The sequence below is a fragment of the Saccostrea echinata genome, unplaced genomic scaffold (assembly GCF_033153115.1).
Source record: "Saccostrea echinata isolate AGI-Se365-2 ecotype Australia unplaced genomic scaffold, CSIRO_AGI_Sech_v1 ptg000012l, whole genome shotgun sequence".
NCBI classification, from domain to species: Eukaryota; Metazoa; Mollusca; class Bivalvia; order Ostreida; family Ostreidae; genus Saccostrea; species Saccostrea echinata.
Window position 1 is genome coordinate 24,765,143 of NW_026889761.1, and position 14,967 is coordinate 24,780,109.

Here is a 14,967-nt window from a genome sequence, read left to right on the forward strand (position 1 = left end):
ATTAAATGCACACTTTGGAAAGAAATATGTAAAATTTTAAATGTGTATATGCAAAATCATTTTGTTACCATAGACGTATTTATATATGCACATGTGTATACGTCAACATTAATTGTTTTAAGGATATGCTGAATAAATAGTCCAGATGAATAAATAAATGAAAATTAAGTAAGTAAAAGATAGTCTTGACAATTTATTGATGAAATGAATTATATACATATTATTATGCAATATAATCTATCAAAACATTCATATATTATTCATATATTACCGGTATCGTAAAATTCAATATCCCGTTTATAATTTTAAAAAAATATTAGCTTTATTTCCTATAATGAAAATATTCGGTCAATTTCAAAATAAATATTTTATTTGCGAATGGTCTCAATTTCGTTTTTAAGGCGTTGTTAATGATACCCTGAATTGCTATACAAATACTGAACTTTGCTTAATCCTGTTAATTGTTGATCACGCTGATCTTGCAGTCAAAACAAAACAAGGTAAATTTCAGCATTTAATAAAAAAAATCAATACATTTTAAATATTTCAAATCTAACTATAACAAATATCTAAAATTAAAGTGAAGATTACAACAGAGAGGTAATTCATTCATATGAAATATAAATGGTATTGCCCATGACAGCCAAAAGAGATTGCACATTTTTCTATATAGCAGTTTTAAATGTTGGTGGTGTTCAACTTAGTAATCTTAACATCGCCAATTATGCCAATTTTGATCCTTGCTAATAAATGGTGAACAAACGAACAAATTTTATCAAAGAAATACGGAGTACAAGGCGAGGACAATCCCCCGCTCTGAGACAAGATACTTCTAATTTTTTCTAATTTCATGGAAAATTTATATTCTTTCAAAAATGCTGTCAGAAATGTCATCTTTTAATTATTTGATAATTTATTTTATTCTATTTTATTCGTAATGTTATTTAATTCGTAATGTTACCCTCAGCATTAGCAACACACTTTACAACGGGTAACACAAGGATAATGTCATATGTGTGTAAATTACGTGCGTACAGTTCGCCGTAGAATTCTCAAAACCCCAGTTCTTGCAAAATTTCAATTTAAGTCCTTGCCCTAGATATTCAAGATGAACAGCAACCTTATACACAATGCACCCATGTATAGTGCTGAACATCCAAAGGTGCATATCTTACTAAGGCCAAAGTTTTTATTTTTTTTTTGGTTTACGATTTTCTGTCTCAAAAAAATGCATTGGGTGGTCGAAAAATAAAAATAAAAATAATTTAGGATTCAACAATTTCATTTTAAAATACCAGCAATGTTTATTTTAATAAAAATAATACACATCAATACACGTAGTACTTTTAAGTTTTATTGTCTAGATCACATAACTCTTTTTATTTAATTTTAATTCATTTCTAACTTTAGACTGAATGTCATTTTCATTTAGTTCTGATTTTTGTATGTCAATCAGTGCTTGGTTCATAATGTTCAACTTCTTTATATGCTCTTCAGTGATATGTGATGTGTTATAAACCTCAGTTCCCCCACAAACTAAAAATATGGATCCAAATTTAAGTTTAATTTAGATTGAAGAAAAATACAATTTAATTGTTTAACAATATTAAAAGTAATTGACGTTGAAATAAAGGTTATAATAATTTGATCATGCATGGATTTATTTCCCTATTTTGGGAAATGCCATTTTTGGGGAATGGGTAAACAAATTATTGTCTATTTGATGAAATTGGAAAAAAAATTTAAAATGTTGCTAAATCATGTATTCAGGGGTAATTCATTTAACATTTCAGCATGAACTCTAATTTGGGCAACCAAACGACAATTAAATATGATCCATCTTCATCATACAAGATTAATTATGAATAATAGACTAATAAAAGTAAAATGGACTTCAATGAGTATAAAGTATTTATAAAACTTATGGTAGTACATGTACATGTGTGTATGAGATTTCAATTTAGGTCATTATAGTGAATCTGTTTCTGGAGATTATAAACCTCCTGCAAAAATTATACTAAGTACACATTTTCTAAAAGTCCTCTTTTAATATGTATTAATGCATTGAAAATATATTTTTCTATCTGAAATAATGCCTAAAGTCCTTACCATTCACTCGCAGATCAATTGAGTAGGTGGAAATAACTTAATAAATCTATATAATTACACAATATCATCATTTTTAGAAAAACGGAGGAAATTCGGATTAAAAGTTGGCGATGTTTTTACAGTGTTTTTAAACATGTGTTATGACTGTAGCTTTAATAAATGAGTTAAATAGATGAAAATTAAAGACAATCTGACAATTTTACTTTGTTTTTTTTCCAAGATAATTAAAAATAAAAGCATTGTTCAGTGTTCACCAACTGGGAAAAATACTGCCAAATTGGGAAAAACTGAACTCATTTTCAATTGGGAATGGGGCCGAATTTCGGCCCCTGAGAAGGCACTGATAAATCCCTGTTATCTATAGGTGTATGTCTGTTAGGTCGATCAGGGTTGGGCATACACTTCTCAATATTACTGTATGAATTTAGCCAATTGAGACATTGCAATTGGAGAAAGGGATCATGCATCCAAGATTTTATTCACTTTTCCATGCAGAAAAAGTTCTTTAAGTGTGTGTCATTGCTTTCAGTGAGGAATTACCTTGTTACATGACAGAACCGCCATTTTTGGTTTGCACATGTGTTTATTTACGGTCACCTAAATGTTTGTAAAGTTCTATATAATTTATAAACGCTTATTTGACTAAGATGCATTCTAAAATTTAAAACCCACCAGCTCAGCTGAGAAAAATCCGGAAAAATATGTCGGAAAAAGACATTATTTTTATTTTCATGATTGGTGAAAATTAGGGTCGGCGGAATCGTAAACCAAGTGAAAAAAAACTTTGGCCTAAATATATTTAATCTTCTTCACTTTACCACTTGACTCAGCGACAAAAAGGTTGTCTCCTTTGTCAACACATACACCCCAGGGATAGAGCAGATCACAGTTATCAATGTAACGGAGGAACTTTCCATCCCTATCTAGGACGAGAATACAGTTGTTATCACACTCCGCAATCAGGATCTGTGCTTGACTGTCTGTAGAGATGCCCACTGGATCAAATGATTTCTTAGCTCGAGACGGATGGCCAGTGTATCTAAATCGGAGTTTCCCTGTTTGGTTGACCACTACTACCGCTTTTGCACCATTGTCAGCCACACAGATGTCTAGGTTCCTGTTTTCACTTATATGTTTAAGGTTACCGATTGAGTACAAAGGCTTACCCTGATCATCAACCTGAAAGCTTTGTTTCTCTTTGAAATCAGAGTACCGGACTACTTTTGATTTTTGTTTATCCTCAGTGGACATGAAAACAAGAAGGTCACCACAGGAAATACTGCAGATATTGTGGGGTATCCAGTCATAAAGTCTTATCACTTCATCTATTTTTCTATTCTTCACAATGTTTACAGTTCTTGTACCGGCATCAGAATATACAACGTCTCCTCTTCTTATCACTGTTATATCAGCTGGTTCGTTCTCTGACTTTGTTTGGATTGACTTCAGCAGCTTTCCCTCGATGTTGTACAGTCTAATGGTTTTATCATCCCCGTGCGTGAAAAATTCTTCATCACTAAAACAGGTAATATGATATACATCACCATATCCAGTTTCTATGGTAATGATGACCTTTGGTATATCAAGTAGTGGTTTGACTGGAGGAGAAGAAAGATTTCTAGGTGTTTTTATTGTATAGCCATGTTCTTCTGAAGTGATAGATAACGGTGATAAAATACTAAATAACTGTAAACACTGTCCTTGAATATTTTGTGGGGTAAATCCTGGAAGTTTCACATTCAGTTTAGGTGGAAATTTAATAGATTCATCTGATCCAATTTCAAAAGACAACGATTCTAAAAGTTCATTTGAGTGAAGAACTTTTTCAATTTTAGATATAGATTCTTTGACATCAGAAATCAGTTTCTCAATTACATTTAATTGCTTTGTCAGAGTATCTTTGTGTTTATCTCTCATCTCCTGAATTTCAGTCTGCCTTTTTATTATAGCCATGTCAATTTCTCTGTGCCAATCTTCTCCATGTTTTGTAACATCTGATGTAAGTTTTTCATATTTTCCATCTATGCCCCCTAACTCGGATTTTAAATCGGAAACAATTTCTTTTAATGATGAGATAATCGTTTCTTGCAATTGCATTTTCTCCTTCTCCATGCATTTTTTCTTGAAGTTCACTAAGGCTTTTAAACATACAAACTGATGCCTTTCATGCCTGATAGATGCGACACATTTGGAACATACTGGAATGTTACAGTCTTCACAAAGAGTTTCACAGTGCTCTTCAGAATGGATTTTACAATGAGGGTACAGAAGCGTAGATTTTCTCATATTTAGGGGTACCACATTATGCTTACTATAGACATCAGAAATGTGTTCTCCGACACATAGCTTACATAGATTCGTAGGACAAAAACTACAGTACATCTGTGCAACATTTTCTTCACAAAGATCACATCGGGGGACCTTCTGGTCAGCATTTTGGGGATCCATTCTTAGCTCTATTCTCTGATCTGCAATAAAATGTTATTTATTTGTTAAATATAAATCAGTTTTATATAAGCTATCAAAAGGAAAAGTATGTAAAGATGGCACAATGGCTACCTGTTAAGCTGTGGCAAATATTACACTGAACAAGACCCATATGTTAGTGTTTGTTCTACGTTAGATATAAAATAATCAATTGTTCTGATTTATTATCAGTTATACAAGATTGTACACTAAGTACCCACCTTCACCAGATCTAGATTTGTTCAAATATATATGCTAGGAATGTCAATTTTACTCAGACAGCTCAGTCGAATATTGCGATCGGATGCTTAAATCGAACGATAGTCGAGAACTCATTAAAATATTTTATGTGGTATATCAGGTTTCGCCGTTTACAGACTGCAACACGCTACAATCATAAACTTCGAATCAATAAATACAAATATTTATTTCAAATCAATTGACAATGTATTTGACTTCAAATTAATTGTTGAACCTCATAATATTGGTAACTAAATACGTTTTTCAAATGCTCTCTTTGTACTCTATCATTAGAAATAATTTTCTATAGATACTTGTTTATTACACATGTTAGATTATATTAGAAGTAATACCTCTAAAGGGCTTTTTACAGGCTTAATAATGTTAGATTTACAAAAGGCTTTTGACACTCTTACACTAGCTTATCTCTGTGACCATTTTCTACTAATTTATTATTTCAGTAGAAATTTAATACCTAAGATAAAAGGTAAAGAGTCTTCATGTTTTTTCTACAATTCTATTAAAGACTGGAATGTATTTTTATAATTAGAGATCAAGGATGTAGATTCTAAGCAAAAATTTTAAAAAAAAATATTAAGATCGATCCTTTTTAGCCACAAATACAAGAGTAACTATATGATGACTTGATCAACTTAATTTTTCAAAGTGATTATAGTAATCGTTTTTTAAAGTTATGAATGAATAACCTAAGAAACATTTTTTTCAAAGCATTAATTATGCAATTCGAAGTACCCTGCCTGAATTCTATTATGTAATTTTTTCCATGTAAATTTTTCTGTAAGTTACTTACCTATTTATAATTTAAGGACCCGATTGGAAGAAAGCTATTATGGATTATCCTTAAGTAATATTTATCATCGTATGCCATGTTGCTCATATAAAAATATTTTCCTAAATAGACCTTTCTCAAGTTGCATTATGCCTATTTTTTATCTGCTATGTTTTATATGTGTGTAATCATGGTATTCTCTGATATTTTTACCTGAATAACATGAAAAAATAATAATTATGAAATTTTGCTGAAAGAGTTATAATTATCAAGAAAATAATTTTTATGAACCTGATAAAAATAACACAAACATTTCATGTATTCACGTAGGATGATACTCTCTTGTGAGTCGGAAATTTATGTTACATGTAATTTGAATTCAAATAATTCTTTAAAGTCCTCCCTATTCCCAGAATCCAGAGGTAGATTTCCTACCATCATATTTGTGGTAGTTTGAACAATTTTTCAGGTCCTGCACTTTGCAGAGAACTACGAGAAAAGTATAATGAGATTACCATCCAGCGGACATTTTCATACTTGAACAAGTATTAGCAATATCGCTTCCAACTAAATATTATCAAAATGGAGTTCATCATGTAATAAGCGATTAAAATATGAATTATTGACACATTATGCTATTTATTGAGAAAATATCACTAAAAACGATTTTAGTTTGAGCCAGATTTTCACCATGGATAGACAATACTCACCATGCATCGCAAAGACGTGCTACCTTTATCGCAATGACCTTTGAAATATCCAAAATGCTTATAAATTTATGCTTCATTTAAAATTAAACTTTCTTTTCTAATTTGATTGACTAAATCGATCTACAAATATGGATAGATTATCTCTTTAGATAGGCCTAACAATGCTTCATATTATGGCAACTTGCGTCTTGGTCTCAGGCGTCTGTGCATGATAACTCACCCTAAAGATTTCGACGAATTTGATGGATGTCGGCCTTAAATAAAATACATGTACGTATTGAAAATATGATGTTAAGACACACCATGATAGTTCAGCTCTACGTAATTTTTCATTTATATCAGTGTGTTTTAATTGTATATAAGGTATTTAATGCAATATTTGAATTAAAATTGAAATGAATTTACTCTAAAAGCAGATTTTATAACTTTTTACAAAACTCAGCTCCATCCATTTATTCAGTAAGTAGTAGTTGTAGTTGAACAAAAGAGTTCAAAGGTAATATTCTGTAATTTTATCAGTTGAAAGTTTTGGTCGTTTTGAGTTGTTCTCAGTCTACTCCTGTTGGCTGTGTTAAAATTTGGGGGAAAAATATTTGACAAAGGCAAAGCGTATCTTTCTAATACGCCTATTAAACTAAGAAAAACACTGTTTGAAGGAAGATTGAAGAGTTTTCTCTTCAAGAAGAGTGATCGATCTCAAAAAGTCTTAAACAGGGCGTAAAACACGAACCCGTAAAAATTCTTAAGATGGGATCAGGTGCCGAAGAGGAGGAATTATGCATCCCCTGTTGACCAGTCACACCCGCCGTAGGCACTTTGCATTAATCAGATACATTCCGTAATCATATTCAGTATAAAAACAAAGGGCTAACAATTGGTATGCAATACGTAAGTCAAAGTACGGCCCAATAAAAAGTTAAATTTTTTACGAAATGCTTACGCTTAACGAGGATGTTGAAATCCCTGCAACATCAGCTTATCTGTCAATAGCTTGTCATTGTTTAAGTTTTGATCGTACTCATATCATACTCCTGAATACCGAATAGGTTTGGAGAGGTAAACACCCTATGTAGGCGATAACTGAATATTTACACATAAAACGGAGAATTGAGGAAGGAAAAGCTGAAATCATCTTGTTTACCATACAATTAAATTATTTAGAAATATACATGTATCAAAGAATCTTGTAAGAAATTTAAAAGGCAGAATGCTACTCGTCTAGCATTTATCAATTACACTCTGCAATTGTACTGTTCATAGATTTTTTTTAAAAAAATGATCGCTGTTCATTATCTTCGTCTTTTTTTATATACATATAGTTTTTCCAGTCTGAAAAAGTGTTCAGGGCTTCCTTTTTATATTTATCCCAACGTCTGACATAATCTTTGATAGAATTCATAATAGAAATAAAGTTCTATTGCCAATTGAAAAATTGAGGTTCCCTGTATTTAGGACCTTCTAAGATCATCGCTTGAAAGAAGTAGAAGAGGAAAAACATTCCAGAGGATTCAGTTTTAGACGTTTAATATCTAGGATTCTAGGTATTGTAAGGTTAGGAATATCTGTAGAAAAGGGAGGTTGTAAGCTTTAATTTGGAATATGGAATATATAAAGAATGTTACTCATTTCTACAGCATCTATTCCTTTGTTGGCAAATTTAAGTTTAAAAAACCCAAAGGTAGATTCAGAATTATCTTTCAAACACGTGGTGGCTAAGAGAGCCTTTGCTGGGCAAAATCCATAATCACAAATCTTGCTCGTATTCTAAGCATGGAATTGTTTTAGCTTCTTCAAATAGCTCATTCAAAATTTTTTTGGGAACTGAGTAGAGTTTAGTGCGAATGTGTATGTGTATTTGTTTATTGACGCAAGGCAAAAGTGAATCAAAACATCGTGTTTATTTGGACTATTGTATGATCGATGTCCATGACTACGCCTACGTCTAGGTGTATCGTTAAAGAGACTCATTCGCACAAAGTGCATGGGCTTGAGAGGTTGCCATTTATTGATGTGGTCACTGCAACCATACGGAAATATCGTGCCTATTTTCCTGACTCAGTATTCTTCTGTTATTTTGGGTATTTATTCTTTAACTCTAACCCGCATTGAATATGAATAAAAGCATATCAATTAAAAGTTATTACATCTAAGAATATAATTGTGTTTTCTACGTCAAGACTGCAGATTATGTAGGTAATTTTGACGATCAATAGTCAACGCACAAATTATTTTCTTACTAAGAACAATGATTTTTACAGTCTTGCCCTTTCACAAGTATTACTCACGAAAAACATTTTCGGAAAACTTTACGAAAACACTGATAAGGTTAGGGATTAATAAATTGAAAAACTAAATGTCATGGTCTAGAGGTTAAATTAAAATATATTTCTAAACATAAATTCCATTTCAAGCTGGTTATTCTTGCTTGTGTTAATACTCACCAGAGTATTTTAATCTATAACTTTCCCTGTCAGCCACTGGTATATTCTTGTGCAAGGCCGTTGTATCTTTTTGTAATTTTTGTCCTGTATAAAAATAAGATTTATAATCCTGTTTTAAAGGTAGCCAAAAACTGCTTTGGAAACCTGTTTTGAAAGGTAGCCAGAAACCGTCCTTCAAATCAGCTCAATAAACAAACCTGCAAGCATGAAGAAAATAACTGTATAGAATATGTTTTTTTTGTGATTTCATAAATCGATGTCACCTCATATCTACCACTTCAACTTTGAAGAGAAACAATTGTTGAATAACACACCAAGTCTGAGAAGCATGAAATAGTTATATATAGTTAGAATAATCTAACTGTGTCTCGGGACAAGCTCTCACCACAGTTAGAATACGTCCCATATACTTGCAATGTAGCAAATCGGAGTGGATCCACTCCGAAATGATTTTGAAGAATACAAAAGGAGTTGCACTGAAAATAACTACCAAATTAATCATAACAAACCTTTTTGAGACTGTATATGCCTTTTAACCTAAAAAATAATCCATATAAATACGAAAATTCAACTCATTTTCTCAACGTTTTTTCCTCGCTTCAAATTTAACGCCATGTTGACATTCGGAACTCTCTGGATTGTTCATAGAAAATGCACAGAGTTCGAGTTATCGCCCGTGTTTATTTTGCTACATTGCGAATACACGGAACGAATTCTATCGTTAAACCGGGTCCGTAGGACAATATCATTTTAACGATAGAACATTCTATCTAAGTTATATAGTGACTCACCTGCTTTTCCAAGATGGCCTTCCTAGCTAGTGTATAGAAACTAACTGGTATTGGTTCTAGATTTTGACCTACTTTCAGGTCTATACTTAAAAATTAATAAATTTTGCCAAAATATTCCGAAACGGGTGCACCAGCTTTCTTACTAACTCCTCTGCGAATACACCAGATACAAGATGCTGTCCGTAAACTATATTTAGATTTCACTCGCATAGTAAGTATCGTACATTAAATTAATAGTCTACTTTCATTTTCTATAAACAGCCATGAAATAGCAAAAATGGGAGTACAGTGGCAGTTCCAGTTTGCGGATCTAAGATACTGGCAATTTCCGATGAAACTGATAACCGATTAAAAAGGGAAATGTGCAAATTATTTTCGTCATTCACCGGTCTTAAAATCGACGGAAACTTCTAGAACATCATATAGCATCAAGTCCGATGTTAAAAAGAAAAACGAGGCGTATTATAGCTGCATGAACATATAAAAAAGCTTTTGTGTGAATGGTCATTGAAATAATGGTACATCAGTGATAACACTATAAGTTGTGAATATATTTATACAATGTATATCGAAAGACTATTAACAGGTTTTCCTAATAAATTTATGGGTAAAATTTGTATATTTCTCACTGAGAGCACAGTGACAACGAACCCGAAGTACAATTTAATTTGCTTACATGAAAAGAGATTGATTGATTGAATGTTGTTTTACGTCCCACTCGAGAATTTTTCACTCGTATAGAGGCGTCACCATATACCGGTGAAGGACTTCAAATTTTGACCTTTACTCAGCACTCAGGGCCATAGAGCAGTGAGGGATCTTTAACGTGCCAACGCCTGCCGTACCATGGGGACCTCGGTTTTTAAGATCTCATCCGAAGAACCCGCAACATTCACTTCAAAGTGCCGAGCGTATGGCGAAGGAACAGTTGCTAGCCATTTTTTTTATCGATTTAGGTCAGTCGCGACCGAGATTCAAACTAACGACCTCCCGATCACGGAGCGAGCGCTCTACCGACTGAGCTACCTTGAACGGTCATGAAAAGAGAAAATTAATGAATAAGTTATAAAATTGTTCAAATCCAATTAAAGCTGTTAAAATTTTGTGCTTTAATCAATACATTCATTTTTTTTTCTGAATACGGTCTTTTGTATCAAATACTCGGCCTATTCATAGGGCGTTAAAAGCTAATGCCCCCCCCCCCCCGAAAAAAAATCAATTTATCATTAAAATGTGCATATTCGCTGCTTTTATTCTTGACGGAAATGAAATAAGAGCACCTGAAGTACAATATCCATAGCATAGTATATTACCAGGTTTCACAATAAACGTCAATTACTGGTAATGAAATTGTTATTTTCGAGTATATACAAATGGAGGGGGGGGGTGATGTACATCTTCTGCTCCAAAGCCAAATGCGGGATTTTGAACAACATATTCCTTTCTGCTATAAGTCTTTAGGCTGTCAGTAGAAACTACAATATATATTATTGGAATTTTTCTGTCGGTAGTGGTATACATTCAATTTCCCGCGTTTGTTTAATATGTTCTAATTCAACCGAACATAAATTAATTATGAAATAAAACTCAAAACACTTATAAACAGGATGAGCTCGCATGCGCGAGTGCAACAGATTTAAACGATTTGTATACAGTATACAAAACGAGTTCGACTTCCTCTGCAAATATCCATAGCATTCTACGAAAGAAAAGGGCTCATAATCAACAAATCAAAACTAACAAAACATGAGCAAAATAACAAGACAGGGAGGGTTGGGTGGGAGAATAGTCTGTCGTATTGTACTATCATTACAATAATAGCGTGTCACTTTCTCGATCAACATTTGAAACTTTAGCACGCCCCATAAATTAAAGTGACACGCTATTATTGGAATGATAGTATATCAGCGAACTTCGAATGACTTAAAACGGGGTGCCGAGCATAGGTACAAATTTGCAGCCCTCCACCGGCAAGTGGTGGCGTCTCCATATGAATAACTAATTCAAATACAGGTGTCGGAGACATTTTATTCATCAAAATGTTTTCTTTGATATTATATTCTAAATTTATTCCAAATGGAATCTCACTCAGTTGGCCATGGGTTTGTAAGGATTGGGATGAATCAGTGTATTATGGAAAAAACCAATATAGCTTTAACAGAACGATATCGAAGAACAGTTAGTTTGCCAATTAAGTGGTCCCTCTCTCAATACGCAAGAAACCACTTAATTTCCCAATCCTTACAGAACCCCGATAATACTAAAATGAAAATACAAATTTAATAAAATGCACCATCTTTATTTCAAAATATATCGGAACAATTTATTGTATGTCTGCTGCACTGTACAGTCCACATTTACAATCTTTATAAATTCACACATTAAAATAAAACTGCAATTTAATAGCAGGGAAGAAATAACACATAGACCCTAACTATACATATATATTATTTAACTAAATGCTTTAGGGAGTGTATCATAATCACCACAACTTTGATAAACATTTTTATGCCTTGAATACTTGGAACCTGTGCATACAGATTTGAAACAGAACCTACATCAAACAAGTTCTTCATTTCACTATATCTATCCAGACTTCGGTTAGACAATCATCCTATGTGGCCCATAATGCTTTCTCAACGTAAGCAGAACCAGAAAGTGAATGGGTCACTGCACAACCTCATCTCTATCTGTGGGGGGTTAAATTTCTCCTTCATCAATATTCAACTCTCCCAAAATAGAATTTTAACCTTTCATATACTACTGAATATGACAAACAACCATCCAAAACTGACAACTTGTTCTTCCCTAATGGTCTAGATAAATACCCTAAAATCATGTTTAATCCCATAAACTCTGCTGCACAGACATAACCTCCAACTGCATGAACTGGAAAAATCCCAACTTTTTGAACTACAAATATATTTTCTTTCCCATTACTCAAAGTTGTCCCTACTGTGTGACAAAATAAAAGTCCTGTATTACCTGGTAAGGCTTTTATTTCCTGAATAAGGACCTGACCGAAGTCATTTGCTCTGTCACCTGCAAAGAACTGAAGTAAGAAGAATGCCTTTCTCTAAGAAACACAAATTTATCCACGTTCGCACTCGCTAACTTCAACCGTTCATAAATGTACATGACAATATTCCTTCACTTTCCAATGAAAATCGGCTTTGCTTGCTTAACTCTAACATGAGATTGAGCTTGTCAAGGTGAAAAAAATTAAAATTCATCCTAAAAGAAATCATAGTTGCAAGAAAGATACAATCTAAGGGACGACAAAAAATATTAGCTCAAACAATCTGAATTGTATTTTCCCATTTTTAATGAATAGAATATTTTTCCTTAGCGTTTTGAATGTTAGAAGTCAAACTTGATACACTTGTCAGAATTCATTAATATATATATAAAACAAATTTAAAAAAAAAAGAAAAAAAGCTGGACTTTTGTTTTGGTTGATAAATATTGTACATGGTAGGAATTTCGATTTGTTTAACAAAATGAATCATGGCAAAAAAGTTAATTGTTTTAATGTGTTAATAGATAACTTTATCAACAAAAGAAAGTAAGATTTTATTTAAACATATGCCAATGCAAAATATATCTAACAAAAACAAGACTCGAGCTTTATTTACAAAAAACACTGATATTCAAACTTTGAATAAGCGTTTATTAAAATGCCCATGTTATCCACTTATATTTAAAATGAAAAATAAAATTAAAAAATTTTGAGCTCAAATTGTTTTTATTTCCCTTTAAACTTCACTTTTATGTATAAAAATACAACATGAAATATATGGAGATAACGAACAGTATTCAAGCTCAGAAGTTCATTAAACAGTACAAAATAGGAGCAGAGCAAACACGGACCTCCAAAACATCAGAGGTGGGATCAGGTGCCATGGAGAAGTGAGAATCCCCTGCCGACCGGTCACACCCGCCGTGTGCTCCTTGTGATGATCGGGATTTAACGGAATAAAACCGTCGATAATTCAATGTGTAAATAATGGCCTAACAATTAGTATGAAAAACGTCAGTCAGCATTTGACTCAATGATAAATTGTATTTGCTGACAAGGTCATTGTATCGACCATAGAACTTACGAAATGATGACTTTAAACAAGACTGCTGATATTCTTGTTTCATCAACTTGTTTTTCAATAATTTACCTCGTTTTAGAAATTGTACATACGTAGAGCATGCTCTTGCCTATCGAATCATCTGAGAGATATAAACCCCTTATGCAGGTGATGAAGGTATATTGCTGCATAAGTAAGGGAAGTTGACGATTGAAAAGTTGAAATCACGTTTATCATAAAGCTTGGTTGTTAGATTACCATTAACGTCTTTTTCAAGTAAAATATCCGAATATGAAACAGATGTGTCAGACTCTGTAGTATCTTTTATCTCAAGCTCACTGGGATATATCGTATCGACATAAGAATGGAAATAAAGATTGTTTATTGACAATACGTGGTCGATATAACTAAATGTCGAGCTGAAGGCCACAGCAAGTGTTTTTTTTTTCTTTTCACGTATAAGATTTTGGACAAATTCTGCTTCATATGAATACAAAAAAGGTCTGCTAATAACGGGGCGCAATTGGTACCCATGGGAATTCCAATAGATTTTGGAAGACCTGGTCTCCAAAAACCACATAGATATTGTCAATCAGAAACTCAAACATCTTTTTAATGTCAATTTCAGAGTTCTTGTTTATACAACCAGAATGTTTTTTAACATAATAATTTTGCAAATGACCAATGACAAGGTAAGTAAATTTACGAGTTCCATTTTTTTTTTTTTTAAAAAGCAGCTGTCAATGATATCAAAAAGCCTGAACTTTAGTTTTTCGTGGGGAATGGTTGTGTATAAAGTTGAAAAGTCGTACGTTTTTAAGCTGTTGATTTCGGTTGATCTTGTGATTTCAAATTTTCCAAAAGTTCCTTGGAATTTTGAAGTATCCACATCTGATTTACACAACTTCTCGAATATATCGTTGCACAGTACTCTTCACTCCTGTTAATATCTTAGTGAGAAGTAAAGAAAGAGGCTTGGTTGACCATAACTGGAACCCGCTATGTATCTTTGTTTGTAAGGATTTTTATGAAGTTTTGGAATCCAATATAGATATGGTAATTCAAATTCATTTTGGTTGTTTGGAATATTAAAAATATTCAAAACTGACACCTGATTTTGAAGAATTCCTTCCTTAGAAAGGGAACTATGAGTATAAGTTGGATTGACTCTTGTAGAATTAAATCCAAGTTCCTCTCTAAAATACATTTAATATAATGAGCCTTACAAATAAAGACAATGTTGTTACCTGCTTTGTCAGCAGGGACCAGTACGTACTGATCATGTAATCTACCTAATGTTTTTTTTCACTTCTGGATTATTGAATACAGAAGAATAGATGT

General features: G+C 32.7%; 1 protein-coding gene across 1 annotated transcript; it reads right to left on the bottom strand.

The window, feature by feature from the left end:
• Positions 1-233: 233 nt before the first annotated feature.
• LOC133185636 (tripartite motif-containing protein 2-like) lies at positions 234-4,557 on the bottom strand. The gene is made up of 2 exons (XM_061320947.1): positions 2,899-4,557; positions 234-1,174 (listed from the first exon to the last, which is right to left on the bottom strand). Exon 1 carries the CDS (start codon positions 4,555-4,557, stop codon positions 2,899-2,901), a length of 1,659 nt encoding a protein of 552 aa, XP_061176931.1. The 3' UTR covers positions 234-1,174.
• Between the last annotated feature and the right edge of the window lie 10,410 nt (positions 4,558-14,967).

Coding starts and splice junctions, on each gene's coding strand:
- LOC133185636 (XM_061320947.1), bottom strand. CDS start 4,557: ATGGATCCCCAAAATGCTGACCAGAAGGTCCCCCGATGTGATCTTTGT.